The 18,110-nt window shown below is 30.0% G+C and overlaps 1 protein-coding gene across 1 annotated transcript in view; it reads right to left on the bottom strand.

The window, feature by feature from the left end:
• Positions 1-3,155: 3,155 nt before the first annotated feature.
• Positions 3,156-18,110, bottom strand: part of LOC111689876 (LHFPL tetraspan subfamily member 3 protein) — a 30,185-nt gene continuing 15,230 nt past the window's right edge. The window contains exons 2-6 of the mRNA XM_046952154.1: positions 7,331-7,538; positions 6,039-6,172; positions 5,829-5,955; positions 3,819-4,061; positions 3,156-3,754 (exon numbers count right to left, since the gene is read on the bottom strand). Coding sequence (XP_046808110.1) covers positions 3,570-3,754; positions 3,819-4,061; positions 5,829-5,955; positions 6,039-6,172; positions 7,331-7,472 — 831 coding nt within the window. The 5' untranslated portion in view covers positions 7,473-7,538 and the 3' untranslated portion in view covers positions 3,156-3,569. The remainder of the gene's footprint in view (positions 3,755-3,818; positions 4,062-5,828; positions 5,956-6,038; positions 6,173-7,330; positions 7,539-18,110) is intronic.

An 18,110-nucleotide genomic window follows, 5' to 3' on the forward strand; every position in this document is an offset into this window, starting at 1 on the left:
GCAACAGTTCCGTTGCTTTATATTAGTCAAATAACAATCTTTTGTTATTTGGTTAAAGAACTGGGAGTAAATCCAAAGCAAACGGAACTGCTATTATTCACCAAAAGTTATAAGGTAAACAACTTCATTCTACCAAAGTTATGTGGCTTCAAACATAGTTTATCTAAAGCAGCTAAGTATTTAAAGAAGCTTACATATCGGTTGTTAGGCCTATTCTAACTAATAGTTGTATTGTGTGGTGGAAGGATTTCAGAAAAGACAGTTATCGGAAGTTGCCGAATAAAACTTTAAAATGTGCCTCTGTTGACATTACTGGTGCCCACAATCAGCCTTAAACATCATTCTGCACCCGTCACCTATAGAACACTTTGTAGCGGGTGTGTACAGCTAGAAATTTATCAAGATTATACGAGTCTTCGTTAAGCGGAATTACAGGTTATGATATTGCAATTCTAGACTTCGGGGAAACACATCTGATAAAATTTCCAATTGGGGATTATTGGCTTGTTGATGGGTAATCAGTTTACAAGATAGGTGCAAGCAAAAGAGATTTCCAAAGAGATGTTAGCATGATTCCGTATCAGATCCGTTGCTTTCCAGATCTCTACTGAGCAGATTATGACGATATAAATTAGTCCTTTAGACTACCTAACGAATTTAGTATCTTTTAAGCAGGGATTATAGCGATCTGGAAAACATTGAGTCTAATACGGAATCATGTTGGTAACAATTTATGTATTTTGATAGTCAAGCTGCTCTTAGAGCATTGGTGCCTGTTATATTTGTATTTAGTTGAAGATTGTAAAAATAACATTTGGAATATTATGATGCTGTTTACAATTAGACTGTGTTGGTGCAGGGGTACTGCAATGTAATAAGGTAACAGACGAACAATCAACCTTGTTGATTGGGTGGTGAAACCAACCCAGCTGTCACTATTATTTGAAAAAATACGTGACATCATCAAACAGTTCTGGCATATTACAATTAGAAATATCTGAGAACTAGGTTCTATTAAGAACTGGGAAATTGTGGAACATAACCCTCGCATTCTACTACGTTTGATCAGTAGAATTAGTCATTTTTTCGCCTGTATTTTATTACATTTTTTTACATTTATTTCTTTAGAGAGTCGACTCGGAAATTTTTCTGCATTGAAACCCCACGGGAACAAACCTTCCTATTTATCTTTACTATTAAACTAAGGTATTCCCCTATCATTAGATTTTCACTTTTTCTAAAAAGGAATCACGTGTCCAAGTGGAGTTGCGCTTGTTTATGGTACATAACCCTCCCTTACACAAATCTAATAATTCCTCGAATTTTATACGAGAAACAATCCTAGCAAAAACTTTCATTATCAGATATGGGGTAAAAATGAATTGGATCATTGGAGGCAATTACTTACAAGTTGTTGCCTCCAATCATGTAAGAAAGCGTATACAGCTTCTACATCATCACGCATAAGATGAGCCATTAGACAAAGTCAGCACTAAAACTCGTATGTATACTTAACTTTAAAAACTTGGCAAATAAATTTAGTATCCAAATGTTTTGTCAAACATCTATGGAAAAGGATCCTCGCACAAATAGCAGTGCACCCTACCTATATATAGATATATGCAAAGTCGGATATTAATAGAATCATAAAAGCTAAGTCCTTCAAATTTTGCAACAGATACAAAGTTTAAGATTAAAGTAAAAAGGATTGCAGATACAAATATTTGTGTTTGTTACAAACATCAGCACAAACACAATATACCCTGTCCACTGTTGTAAAGTCTGGGCAGCCTAAAACACTTTGCTAATGCTTATAGTTATCACAGACACAAACCAAAATATTTATTCACAATAGTTGTTGCAAAGATAATACAGTGTTAATTGTAGGTTAAAACACTTTTATCGACATTTAATATTTTGCAATCATTCGTGAGTTTATTTAATACGTTTGATTTGAAAATAGAGTATTAAAGTAGGAAAGTATAGTCAAGCTTGACGGACATTAGTAAACCTTATAGTCCACTTATTTATGGGAGAAAATCTGGTTCTGTAAATAAGGCTATATACGAATGCTAAGGTCGAATATAGACTTATAGAAATTAAAAAAATCATTATGTAGAGCCCGGAGTGAATGAGAACCTATAAAAAGAGAACCTTTTGTACTTTTTCATTCTTCAAAATGTACTTTTGTATTATTTTATACTATAGAACTTAGAAACATGATAGAATAAAAATCTAAAGTAGGAATTGGTTGTCTTTTCCCAAATTTTATAATCTTACACATATTTATTAGAAAAAACTTTGAATTTCTTTTTCATTCTTAAGTTATAACTTTTTGACATTTAACCTAGAAATACTGAAAAGGGGACATTCTGGAACTTTTTTGTAATAAAACTTGTACTGACATTTATATATTAAAACACTATGGCGAAGGGTATATAAGATTCGGCACAACGGAATATAGAACTTTTACTTCCTTTTCTTTTCTAAAACGTATTTCTTAAACAACAAACGAACGGATCCGAAATATTTTAGAATTATAACAAGAACACATTCAAAGTTGAACAAACTAATGTATATACACACAGCCAGCATCCTTTTATCACATTCGAGTAATTTATGACTCTTCTTTACGATTAAAATAATATGCATCGGGAGAAAATGCTACTCTACCCCCTCTATTCTTTTTTCAAATAAATACACTATTACGGAAAACAATTTTTGATCTTTTTGCCAACTCTTTTAAAAGAGTCTTTTATGAGCCTATTTTCTATTCAGTTTCGTTTCATTTTCGAATCTTTTTTGAATCATTTTTAAGTAGAATTGTTTATTACAAACAAAAACAATTATATTTGAAACAATTTTAAATCTTTCAACTGCTTGAAATAGGATCACAAACAATTTTTTAAAACTATCATATTTCAAACACCAAAATGATCAATTCATGATTGCTATTTGTAATTGTTTTTTAATATAATCTGTTTTCATCTTATTTATTACTTTTAGATCGTCAAAAGGAGTCTTTTTGACTCAGTTTACATATTTGTAATCCCAAAAATCTTCTAAATGTTGCCAGTTTAGAATAACAGCAGGACAAATCGCCAGATATTGAAAATTGTATTGTCCATCAATTAAAAAAGTTAATCAAATATCGATAATATTTTAAAAATAATTTATTCATTAACTTACTAAATTATTATTGATTACATTGTATTTTTTAAAAATTTATTCGTACTTTTACACACAATTATACTTAATAAAATTTGTTCATTAAAATACACAAAAAAATTTTACACTTTACATAAAACAGAAAAAATAAACATATTAATCATAAATACACACAAAAACATATAATATAGTACATAAATAGGTACATACATTAAAGTATATAAAAACGTTTTAAAGTTAAATAACAGTCCAAAATGTTACAACACTTATACAAAAAAAAATACTTCTACAATTAAAGTATGTAATAACATTACATTACAAGGTATTGCAAGAATAGGCAGTTGTTATTTGTTTATTTAATTTTAAAACTAGAAACTACTTATTCTATCTCTAGAGGGCTACTAGAACTGATGCATTGAATTGTGATAATCCGGTCGGTTGTATCGATGATTCGGTGTTCTACTTGAAAATTGTGAAATGGTATCATCACCTGGTGGAGCCACCAAGAGTATAGGTTGTAGATTGAGATTTTTGCGAGAACCAGCTAAACTTACAGCATCGGTAATGTAACTGTTGTTGATTTCACCTAATGTAGGGTAAAAAGTAATTAGTTATTTTCTTACTATTTCAAGAATTTTTAAGGTATTTACCTTTATATAAAGAATTTTGATATAGGGGATCTGGTTGTAAACGCACATGTCGGGTGGCTAATATAAATGCCAATGTAGCTAGTACCACACCATCTATGCAGCCAATTATGGCCAAAGGATAAGCCCATCTAATGCCACATAAACCCAATTCAAAACGATTTGCATCTGGTCCACATATTTTACGAAAATCGTCCGAATTCCAACCGAAGGGAAAAGCACCACAGGCAATAATCATGCAGAGAGCTAAGAAGATCAAGGAAAATTGATTAGTTTCTTTTGATATAAGAAAAAAACGATTAGGAAAGTATAGTCGGTCATGGCAGACCTTATGATAACCTTATATCTACATAATGAATATTAAATGATGAATTTTACCATAATTTCGTGGTATTTAAGTAATTTGTTGTTGAAAAACTAATTTTCTAAAAGAGGCTTTATATGGGAGTTAGGGTCAAATATGGGCCGAAATCATTTTGTTTGGATGTGTGTGTAGAGGGACTAGAGTCAAATTCTAGCCAATCATTACAAGAATCGTAAGTACCATTTATGCTAATATGAAACATAGTTTGACCAAATTTTGTAGAGTGGTACATTTGACGTAATTATTGTAAATCGGGAAGTATAGTTGTATGGGGACAAGGTGAAATAATGGGGCAACATACAAATTATACCTCTTGTCCCGAAAAATAAGTCAAAATTTTATCATATAATATATTGAAAATTACGCACAAAGTTTACATGTCGGACAGACGCACGAACGAGTCTTAATGGACTCAGATTTTGAGTTTATCGGTATACTTTTAGGTGTGTGTAGACCCAATACTTTCGTGCGTTACAAACATCACACCAAAAGCATAATATCCTTACCACTACACTGGTTTTAGGCAATAAGTTAGGAATCATATTTTAGTAAAAACATTACCAGACTTAAAACTTCTGAAACTTTAATTAGGGTTTTATAGTTGGAACGAAAAGTCAACTTTTCGACTTTTTGCATTTAGTTAAAAGTCGATTTTTCAACTTTTGTGAAAAGTCGATTTTATGATCATTCATTTCATTAAAAGTTGACTTTTAAACTTTAAGTATTTTATAAATAGTCGACTTTTCGATTTTTCCGACTTTTTTTCGACTATTTTTTGACTTTTTTTCGAGTTTTCCCGACTCTTTTAGAGCTTTTAACTTTTTTCACTTTTTTTTAAATTTTCTACTATTTTTGACTTTTTTCTACTATTATCGAGTTTTCGACTTTTTCCGACTATTCGACTTTTTTGGCGTTTTTTTACTTTTCGATCTTTTTCCGACTTTTTTCGTCTTTTTCCGACTTTTTTCGAAACTTTTATTTACAAAGTCGAGTTTTCGAGTATTTTCACAGACGATAGTCGAGTTAACGACTTTTTTGGAACAAAATAGTCGACTTCGACTTTTCGACTTTTTTCGCCAAAAGTCGATTATTCGAAAGTCGATTTATAGAACCCTAATTTTAATATCGTAACTAGGAAATATTACTGTCTGCTAATAAACTGTTACTACTTTTATTAACTACATAAGTTCTTTGTATTTACAATTTTCAACAAAATCATACATTGACCTCAATTAAAACTGTCATCACTTCACTAACTGTTTCCAAGAAAATTATACACTTTTATAAACCTTCATTTAAACAAAAAAATAAAATGCTTAATAATGATAATTTCATACAGAAAAAGAAAACGAATAGCAAATATAAATCTATGTCAAAACTTTTCATTAGTCAACAATTAATGTTTGCAGACGAAAAACTTCCGTAATATTAACTCCTAAAAAAATAAGAAAAACAAAAAACAAATTTGATGACAGTAATTTTGTAAATCAATCATCTGCGACCGACCTAAACTAATTAAACATGTACCAGCAACTACACATTCACTTCATTTTCATCATACAATCTTCATTTTGAGTAAATAATAAAATAAATAAATAATATAATATTTTCTACAAACATATGAATGTAATTAAATATTTAAAACATACCCGATATTATTTGCAACCAACCACAAATATGAAAGACTCGTGTCGATTTCATGAATATAACAAATATTAGAAAACATATTGTCAATAAGGCCAAAACAACGGATGCCGCCATAAATAATGTGGCCAACTGAAATTTAAGAAAAAAAATTAATTAACATTTTTGTATTTATCGCATTTATTTAGTTGACCACTACCCAAGTCTGTACTTACTTGAAATGAAAATGTTGGCACCGTTAATATGGTTTCCCATCTTCTTTTACAATTATCGAATATCTCATCTTTTTGACACACTTGCCACAGACCTAAACGACCGGCACTTTCATTATCGGGATCACCTACCCATTCTGTAATGATTACACATATAAATTTAAGTACCTAGTTTAAAATATACTAATATCAAATAAATTAACAAGTGGGGAAGTATAAGACTAGACTATAGACTAGACTATAGACTAAACTATAGAAGAGACTATAGACTAAACTATAGAATAGACTAGACTATAGACTAGACTATAGACTAGACTATAGACTAGACTATAGACTAGACTATAGACTAGACTATAGACTAGACTATAGACTAGACTATAGACTAGACTATAGACTAGACTATAGACTAGACTATAGACTAGACTATAGACTAGACTATAGACTAGACTATAGACTAGACTATAGACTAGACTATAGACTAGATTATAGACTAGACTGTAGACTAGACTATAGACTAGATTATAGACTAAATTATTGAATAGACTATAGACTAGATTATAGACTAGACTATGTGGCCTCTGGTAGGTTAGTGGTTAGTGTTCTAGTCTAGTAGACCGGAGGTTTTTTGTTCGATTCCCACCCGTGGCACTGGTTAAGGAGCGCACAACAGGCCCAATAGAGGCCTAGTTGTATTTCTTCGGATTTGGACTAGACTATAGGCTAGACTATAGGTTAGACTATAGACTATACTTTAGACTGTACTATAGACTATACTATAGACTATAATATTGACTATACTATATACAATACTATAGACTATACTACTGAGTTCAATGTAAGTACACATAGGACTTGTGATAAAATGTCGACATGTCTTTCCCAAACGAAAAATGAATTTGATTTGAGACAAAGATTTGTATATTTATGTCAATATTTCTTCAATGCAATTAGTTTTAATAATTTCAAAAATTTTATCCTCTGATTTAATTAACAAACAATGATATCATCTGTTTAACATTTTTTCAAAATAATTTTTATAAAGATAATAAAGGTTTCGTGAAAAAATTTGAATCTATTTAAAACGTGACAAATTTTATTTCAATTGCAAAACATTTTTTTATCTATAAAAATATGTCCAAACAAAATTGTTTTTTGTTATTATTTAAATAAAATATTTAAAGTTACTTCATTTGTTTTTATTTGTGTCAACAGGTGTTTAGTAATGTTAACCAAATAACTCAGATTAAGTTCAAAAATAAATTTTTAACAACATTAAAATGTTCTCATTTAATTACCTGGTGTCACAAATGCCACAATTCCAATGATGGCATAACAAATTGTAAATATGGCCCAGAGTACCGCAATCGCTTTGGAGTTGCGTATATATTTGGTGGCATACAGATGTGTTGTATCGACATATTCGATTTTTGTACCCATTTTACAGTGATAATGATGTTTCTATTACTAATGTTCTTTAAACTTCTAAGAACGTGTTCTAGTGATCTAAAATGAAAAGAAAATAGGATTTAAAAATAATGTTGAAAGATAAAATAATAAATGTTTTTGCAAAAGAAAATTATTATAAATAAATATTTCTTTCTTAGAATTGTTTTTTTTTTTTTTTTTTTTTTGATGGGCCATTAACCATCTTTAAGTCTTTTCTTTGATTTGTCATGTTTTTTTAATTTATTATATTATGTTAAGATTTAAGTATAGATCATTGCGCTTATTTATCACAATTAATCATTTTTAATTATTACTTATTTTTACAAATTTTTATTTTAATTTAAACTAATGATTCACACTTTTTTTAAAAATTGAAAACTACTACTTTGTATTTTGTTATAAAACTAGTTTTAATTTCTATGAGATTATTTTTATTTTTTTTTTTTAATTTTTCCATTTTTATCAAAGTCAGAAAATATAATCGAATTTTCGGTCAATGAAACAATTCATTCACATTTATATAAATTTGTCCTACAACAAACAATAGTTTAGTTATTGTTAGTTTTTAATGATGATGGTGACATAAAAATCTATTTTAAATTATTGTTTTTTCTATTCAGCTAAATACCACTCTAACAATGAAAAAATTTGTATTATTTTCTGCTTAATCTAATCGAACTGTAAGTTTGAATATTAAAATATATAGGAAGAAAATTATTTTCGAATTCTCGAAAAAGTTCCCAAAAGTTCTCCCTATAGTGGTGTGGGTTATAAAACAAACCAATGTTGATATTTTAAAATACTGGAGCCGTAACAAACATTTGCCAACGATTTTTTGAATTTCCAAAAATTCGAAAAAAAGCAGATATAGTTTAGGTTGATAGGAGGATGTATATACATCAAATCTAAAGAAACACATCTAGGCCACAGTCGGGACTATCATAAAAATGTTTATTGGTAAAACAATAACTTTTTCTAGTATTTATTGAATGTATTATCATCTAATATTGAGAAACTCAGCTTCACAGTTTCACTGTTCTCTCTACAGCTCTCTGTACGTCTGAATGCTTATATGATGTTAACCTTACCTCGGTTGGTGCTTAAATGAACACCTGCCTTGACGGCTTTACTTCACGGTGGTTTTTTTCATCTACTGGGTAGACTTGACAACGGTCTACCATCGCCCCTGAATCTTTCAATTAAGAACTCAGGTGGAAATTTTTGTACATGGATGTGCCGGTCCATGTTTAAGTACTTTGTTGAAGTACTCAAGCTATCTAATCTCATGACATAGTAGTCCAGTTGCGGAATGACAGGCAGCATAGGATCAATCCTAATGAACATCCAGACAAGGAAAAGCAATCACTGGTGTAAAGTCAATAGAAATTCACTCATTCCCATGATCATAAATATCACTCACCCGGCATCCCACTACGCGACCGATAAGAATTACCTATCGCGACCTTCATTTCCTTCATAAGATATCGACGTTCACTTACAATTCGATTTTATTCATATCTTTCAGTAAATGTTCTTGTTATAAAAGTGTTATTTCTAAAAGATTTTTGGTCGTTTTATTTCAAAATGTTTTAGTCTAGGGGCAGACTAATAGATTTGCATAGACAAATAGATCAGTTATAATTTTTTTAAATTTTGGTCACATTTATTCAAGATTAAAATGAACACATATGGTCTTATTTGCTGATCATAAATGACATATTCGTCAGGATAAAGTGGTATCCTACCCGCAAAACCCGCACTTATGATCAGTATCTTATCGAGTTATTTGTGAGTCGAAATACTAGTCCTTTTGAAAAATAAATGTATAGACAATCATATATCAAACATATGGATGATCTTTTTATAACTGATGTATATTTTATTATGGTTTTTGAATTAAATCACACTTTAACCAATAATTTGAATTATTTTTTAAGCTCTCTACTAATCGCCAAACTTAGTAGTCACCCAATCTGTGATCTCAAAATAAATTTGAAAACAATCATATTTTAAACACCAGGGTGATCAAATTATGATGACAATTCATTTTGTTATTGTTTTTTGTCATAAAACAGCATCATTTTTAAATAGCGCAACTTATTGATTTAATAATCCAAATGTTAGCTGGGATATAATATTTAATGGATTTTGTTAAAAAGAAATGCAAGAAAGTAAAACTTGCATTTTTGCTTTAATTTGTTCAGCTACTCTTACAGTGGCTCTCAGCTGAACTCATGTACATATTTTAATTTATATTTTATAAATATTTTCCAAGTTATTGTTTCTTTTTTACTGTTAAATTTATAATTTTAATAAATAATTTTAAAATAGAAATTGTATTTAAAATGATATAGCAAAAAAACTGATAAACTTAAATGCAGAGCCAAAGAATATTGAAATAGCAAAGAGCGTCAGCTATCAAACAGACTTTTAAAAGCTGATCTTACTTTACTATTTTTAGTCAAATTTCAATTAATTTGTTTTTTATTTTAAACAACCTTGAGTTTTAAATGAAAGTAAAATGCAATCGAATTTAAAATCAAACCATTTAAAGATAACTACATTCATATGTACTTTATATGGTTAGTATTAATTGCAGGATATCTCCTAAACTCAAAGTGTATGACAAACCCAAAGTCATTACCAACAACTTAATAACAATTATGGAAAGTAATTTGCAAAAACAAAACAAAAACAGATCATTTAATGTCTAGAGTACTTTCACATTTATTTTTTTAACATTTCTATAACAAATTTTCATTGCTGCCCATTTCATTAAGCAGTTAGACATAAACTTGACGTTTGTATAGCTTCATCATTGTATGTATTTACCCAGCAAAAATTTAGTTATGGTTTATAATACTTACATAATAACTTGTCAATGACTTTTCTTTGCGTCTGCATTACTTTTCAGTATTCTTATAATGACTTACATATAATCAGATAAGTAAGTACTTTATTTTTAGTTTGGTCGTTCTATTTGCAGAAATTTTTTTGAAATGAGCGCTAGTGACTGTTTTTCACACGCACAGAGCGAAAATAATTTTTGTGAAAACCAGTGGTATTGTGAGTAGGAACACGAAGTAATGAACAAGAAGCCCAGGTTTGTGTTTTGTGTAAAACAAGACAACTTTTTTGCCACTTATTTGCAAGTACTTTTTTAAGTAGATTTCTAAATAAATAAGGTAAGTACTTGCCACCAATGTCATTACTTGCCTCGAATAAAACTACTTATGAATAATAAGTTAAAAGCGATGTTTTTAGCTTTTTAACTCCTTACTCATTCCACAGTAAGTTTTTGCTGGGTATGTACATATATTCTTCATGTATAACAAATTGCAAACATATTTCTTTTAACATTTTGTATTTCAAAGATTTCACACCTTTCTCTTGTATTTGCACAATAAATAAAATATGTTTGTATATTGAAATCCCATGTGAAAATCTGTTAATTTCTTTAAAAATCATGACCCTTTTTTGTCGTGAAAACTTTTGTTAAACTTTGGTCATTAACATAGACTTCTTATGTTGCATTTTCATAAAAATTTTACTAAACTATGTCAGAACAAGTATGAATGTATAGTCGGGCGTAGCCGACTATATGATACCCTACACCAGTCAGTATGTATGTTAAAAATAGGAATTATTTAAAAAATGCATTTGGTTTGTTTTTTTTAACTTTATTTCGGAATATTTTTATTTTTTTGGCAAAAAAAGAGATTTTTTTAGGAGGGCTCAAAGGGGAGTAGGGCAAAATACGGCCCTATCCTTAAAAATGTTGATAGGGGGAGTTAAGTCTTGTTCAATATTATTTATGTAGAATTTAAAAGTGTTATTAGTTTTTGTAAGTGAATTTTGACCTTTAAGTCATTTTCTGAAGGGGAGTTTGTATGGGGGATAGGGTCAAATGAAGCCCGATCATTACAGAAATCGGTAGTGTCATTTAAAGTTCTATAAAACTAAGTTTTGTCGACTTTTGTTAACATAATTAATCATTTAAATTAATTATAAGCCAAAAGGCTCTATTTGGGGGGACCGGTTGTATGGGGGCTAGTCGAAATAATGGACCGATTTTAACCATTTTCAATAGGCCAAGAGAAGCTTGTGTGCCAAATTTCTTCTAATTATCTTGAAAATTGCGGCCTGTACCTAGCGCACAATGTTTACATGGACATCCAGCCAGCTAGACGGACGGACGGACATAGCTTAATCGACTCAGAAAATTATTCTATACCGATTGGTATACTTTAAGGTGGGTATAGGACGAATATTTTTGTATGTTACAAACATCATCACAAACCCAATATACCCTCCCCACTAAAGTGGTGTATATAAAAAGTGTGTCCCTTCATAAATAGATCTTTCTCAATTATTGCTATTTGTTTAATCTTCACTTCTCGCATTTAATTTTTTTCACTGCTGTAGTTCAATTTTTACGCTGTACCTATAGTTTTACGCCAATTATAGTAATATAGTAATTTTCTAAAGGGGAGCAATTATGGATCCATCCTCACAATATTTAGTAGAGAGATTTGTATATGTCAGTTTTGAGTTTAATCGCTGTAATCGTATTTTGAAATGAGTAATATGCGCTTAAGTCAATTTCTGAAGAGGGCTCAATATGGGGGTAGGGTCAATTAAAGTCCGACCATCATAAAAAAAAGATTTTGGTTCGTTTAATATTTGACTATGTCTTATTTCATCACTATACTTGAACTTCTAAAATAGTTATACTGCAAGATCTGTTTTTTGGACGGCCACTTGTATGGTGTTATACGAAAACGTGAATCGATATTGCCTATTGTGCTTTCAACAGTAAGACAGACGGACGGATGGACAGACATGGCTAGACCGTCTTAGAATTTAAAAATTACCCAGAATATAAATACTTTTGTAGACATATGATCATTATTTCGATGTGACACAAACGGAATGACAAATTTAATATATCTTTTGTGATGATGGGTACAAAAACTAAATTGAGTAAAAACTCTAAAAAGTATTAGGAATTTCTGTCAATCATATTTTTTATTCTGTCATCGTTACGTCAAATGGTTTTGCATTCGTCAGGTTAACTTACTAGAACTTCCTTCCTTTTAAGCTATTACATTCACTCTTTCTTTGCTGACTACTCCCGAGTGCCGTGGTATCCATATGCTGGAGTATTTTCGGTTAGAGCTTACTTACAATCCAATAAGGTCTTAGATTTAACTTTTTGCCTTATGGCTTATTATTTAGGCCCTGCATCAGGGATGGAAAAATTGATTTTGTTTCAGTATCAAAAAATATAGGTTAGGTTGATAGAATGATGAGTACTACATCAAATCTGAAGAAATACACCTAAGTCACAATCGAGCCTGTTGAGCGCTCCTTATTATGAAAAAAAGGAACTTTATGAATTATTTTTCAGTGTTCAGAAACTCAGATTCCTGAACGTAGTTCCTAAGAATCTTCCAATCAGTGTTAGTCAGGAATGTTATTTCCGGAATAACATCACTTCCAAGATACTATGATCTAACATCGACGAATTCCTGGCAGTGGCAAAGAAAGTGCTCCATAGTTCCACTGTCCCCTCCACATGCTCAACATACGTCTGAATCCGCACGTCCAATTTTGCATTAATGTGCTCGTAATCTTGTGTGTCCACTCAGAATACGTACTATCATACTAACTTTAGACTTGCTCATTTTGAGGAGATTTTTCGTCTTGCTCTCATCAGGGTTACCCCATAGGATTTTCGTTGTTCTATCCACTGTTTCATTATTCCAAGTGGTCTTATGGGATTCTCTCTCAATCCCGAAAAGAAACAAAAATTGCGTCTTCTCAAAACTCAGGACATAATATCTCGGATTCCAGATGTGATGGAGAAAATATGAAGTAATATTCTAACTCAGCGCTGATTAATCTTATAGAAGCGTTTAACTTAGTCTCCGGGTTTCAACTATTTTAACATTTTGTGTGTTAGTATTGAAGAGAAACAGCTATTAAAGAATACGTCCCAAAAAAAAATTGAAAAATTATTTTAAATTTTAAAGAAACCTTTATCCCCATATTTTAAATCTCTTTTAATTTTTAAACGAAATGTATTGAAAGTACAAAAAGATTTACTACAGGTTAAACGATAATCGAATATTGAGATTGTGGCCCTGAAAGTATCAAATAAGACTCGGGGGTATCACGGTACTTATGCACATCACCTTTTCGATTAGTAAACCTAGTCCATGAACTAGTTTATTGACTATTCTATGTACCCGTGAACTTACTGTTCTATGTTTTAGGGTACTGTACTACCTTTTGATGTCAAAAAGTACATTCAAAGGATTTTTTTTTTAAATTTTAGTGATGAGTATTCCAGGTAATGTAGTTATTTCATACATTACTTGGTAATAAGTGTTCGTTATCAATTATATAATTTTTAATTTTTTTAATAGAAACAATTTATAAACCAGCATGATATGATTACTTGTAAATGGACTTAGAAACATAGAAAATCATGTAAAGCTACCCAGCAAAAATAAAACGAAGTACTTCCAAAAGAATAACATTTATCACAACTTCAAGTGAATGTTTTTAACATTTGTAAATATTTTTTATCTATTTATTATTTTTTTGTTTTTGATCACCGTCGAACCCAAAAAGTAAGTAAGTACTTACTTTTTTGCTTATTGTTGTAACAGGTTGGCTGTAACTGAATGTTCTTCCCTGGGGAAAAAACTTCCATTTGATCAAGCTGTTGCTGATTTGACAATCTTTGGCTGATTGAGAATCGAGTCGTTCCAGAGCGGAGATCCGATTGTCGTGGGAACGCCAACTTTTTTGATTAAAGATTTTGCTGGGACAATACGGAATTTTACATGTCTTATACATAACGTATAGAAAAAGTTCCCTAAACTGGAGAAGTATCTAAATACCTATCAGTATACTAGAGACAAACTTTGTTGTTTATGGCGTAATACGATTTTGTTTTCAAAATGGTATTAGAACTCACAATAACTACCAAACATTCAAAAAGTAAAGATTTATTGAAAAATGTATTTCAATATAACAAACCATAGTTATTTGTCTAAAAATTATCATAATCCAATGTTTACATTGTTCATTTACGAAAGAGAGACTACTGTTGAAAATTTTTAAATAATTACGTCATATAAATCATCTTTTACGGTCATTGAAAGCGAACAACTTTTGATTTTTTGACAAAAATGGTATAAAAGATTTGAAAGTGATAACAAAAAAAAAACACTATTTCCAATTATATATTGAGGCAGCCATATATAACAAATTCAGTTTATTCACACCAAAATGGAGTTTCAAATAGAAAAAGAGATGACAGTGAATAATTTCAAATTGGCAAACGATTTTTACAGCTTGAAAACTTTAAAAAGAATGTTGGCGGTTTTTCTAAACATTTTTATAGATTAATGACCTTTTTGATTTTAAATTGGGGAACTTATCAGCTTTCTCTTTTCACTATTTAGATATTTGTTTAGTTTATTTGTTTTAGTTCTTAACAGATCGGTTAAGTTTTTTATTTTTATTTTTTTTTTTTTTTTTGTTTTTTTATAAATATTTTATAATTTAATTTCCTTTTTTAATGTATGAGAAATATTTGACATTCTTTATTTAAGTGGACACACCTCTCTCTACCTATTACTAACGGTTGCGCGATAAGGAGTGGAATTTCTTATAAATTTAATCAAAAACCAAAAAAAATAATAAAATTTAAATACAATTCAATTTAATTCATTTTACATATAAGTTCCTTTTCGTTTCTAAATATAGAATTACCAAACAACAGGTTTATTAAAATATCAAAAACATAATAAAGTTAAAAAAAAACATAAACAATAATAACAACAACAACAACTAGTACAATACCAACTGCGTTTACAAACAGCATTAACAATCTCCCAGATACCAGATACAATTACTTATGAATACACACACATCCACATTAAATTGCAAAACTATTCATAGATTTTATTTAATTTAGTTACTTTTTCAGTATAAAATTTACGTATGACTCACTTTTGTTTGGGAAATTTTATACAAAAAAAAAGTAAAAAGTTATAATCGGGCGTGGCCGACCATACAATACCCTACACCTGTATATGTATTAAATGCTATTTAGCTTTCATAATAAAGCATTTAAGTTGAATTGTAACTTGCCTCAGATATACATACTTAGGCCATTTATTGTTTAATAAAAGTGTGGATATTTAAGTAAAATTTTAATGGGACCTTTAGGGGCTAGGATTAAATTAGGCCCTATAATTATAAAGTTCATCAAGGCCATAAGGCTAGTATAGAACTTGGTTTTGCAGCTTTTTGTCGAGATACGAGTATATTAAACATAATTATGAACTTAAAAGCCATATTTGACAGGTTAGGTTTTATGGAGCCTAGATGAAATAATGGTCCAATGTTAACTATTTTTAATAGGCTTCGTCTACAGTACCATACAAGATCATGTGCCAAATCTCATTAAATTATCAGCCAAATTGCGACCTGTAGTTTGATTACACCGATCTTTACCATTTTTAATAGGCTTCGCGACTTGTAGTCTGATTAAAAGGTTTACATGGACGGACGGTCAGACATTGCTAAATCGACTCAGAAAATGATTCTGTGCGTTACAAATATCAGTACAAAATCAATATACGCTCCCCACTAAAGTGGTGTAGGGTATAATATGTACGAATGTACAATAGGGCATAGCCGACTATATGACACCCTACACCAGTCAGTATGTTAAATATAGGAATTATTTAAAAAATAAAGCATTTGATTTTCATGTCATTTTCTGAAGGGAGTTTGTATAGGGGCTAGGGTCAAATGAGGCCCGATCATTACAAAAATCGGTAATGTCATTAAAAGTTCTATAGAACTAATTTTTTTCGACTTTTGTTGACATAATAAAACATTTAACTTAGTTATGAGCCCAAAGGCCGTATTCGAGGGGTTCGGTTGTATGGGAGCTAGGCGAAATAATGGACCGATTTTATCCATTTTTGTCCTTAGGTCGAAAAAAGAGTGTGTGCCAAATTTCACCCAATTATCTTGAAAATTGCAAACAAATTGCCTTGCACACAAGATTTACATGGACTGCCAGCCAGCCAGACGGACATAGCTTAATCGACTCAGATTCTAAGCCCATTGGTATACTTTATGGTGGGTTTTGCCAAAATTTTGTTGTATGTTACAAACATCAGCACAAACCCAACACACCCTGCCTACTAAAGTAGGGTATAAAAAGAAAGAAAAATATACATAATGGAAAATCCATCATTGTCTGGAGATACTGTATCGTAAACACTATCTTAAAGATATTAAGAAAAATTGTTTTAAATTACAATTGAGGTTAGAATATTAGCAAAATACTAGTGCTTTGGAGAAAAGTAATTATGGTGAGAAACATTTTTGATTAATTGGCAAAGAGTTTTTATACTGAAACCAAGAAAGCTTTTTTGACTTAAAGTAATTTTTGTCCTAAAATATTTGCTACGTTTTCCAACAATACGTTTAGATATAATGATTTAATACCTAGTTATTCTATACTTTTCCGAACAAAAACTATAAAATGCTAAATTTTACTTACACAATAACATTTGAAGTCATTAAGTCATCAACACGGTAATGTCATTGGAGCGCAGTTAGCATTTTGAAAATTATTAGATGATTAATAAGTAAACTGAGTCTTTTTTGACTCTTTAAAAAATTATAACAAAATTTACATCAATCACAAATAGGTCTTTTCAGAAACATGATTGTTTATATATAGTAGTTATACTTCGCGTTGTCGAAAGATCAGAAACTGTTTTCTATTGTATTTGTTTGTAACAACCTTAAAAATTACTCAGAAAAGTCTGAAAATGACTATAATATGAATCGAAAATAACTCAAAACGGCTCATTAATGACTCAAAAAATATTAAAAAACTAGTTAAGAAGAGTCGCCGGTAGGGTACCATTTTCTCCCGACGAAGGTATCATTAACGATCAGAAAATGAGCTTATTTATTTCAATTGTGCAGAAGAGTCATAAATGACTCGAATTTCAAAAAATGCTAGCTTGGAGACTAGTACTTACCACAATCAATTATAAATATATGGAAAAATCCTTTAATGTAAATCGTGTGTAATAACGTATATAGCTGATATAACTTTACGGAGAAATTGACTAATGAATTATGAAGTATTTTTACAACACATTATTAATAAGACATTACTAAACTACTTCTGTGTAATCAGGAAGATATATAGTAATCATTGAAAAGCATATTAATAGATGATTACAACTACAAGTCATTATCAAGTATATTTTTTTGGTCCCCATGGAAGAATATTCAAACTAACTATTTAAATAACAAATCGGCAATACTCGAACGATAATCTAATAAAATATGCAAGTATATGTATGACAAAAGTTTACCAAATACAATTATATTGTTAATGTAGATATTAATAATTAATAATTACATGTAATTATAATTGAACAAATTACTAATTACAAGTAATTATAATTGAACAAGTTAACAATTTTAAGTAAGTAAATAGAAATTTTTCAAATAGAATTAAAGTAAGCAAGTTTTGCTTATTACAATGGTCAATTACAATTACATGTAATTGTC

Source organism: Lucilia cuprina, chromosome 5 (assembly GCF_022045245.1).
Source record: "Lucilia cuprina isolate Lc7/37 chromosome 5, ASM2204524v1, whole genome shotgun sequence".
Lineage (NCBI taxonomy): Eukaryota > Metazoa > Arthropoda > Insecta > Diptera > Calliphoridae > Lucilia > Lucilia cuprina.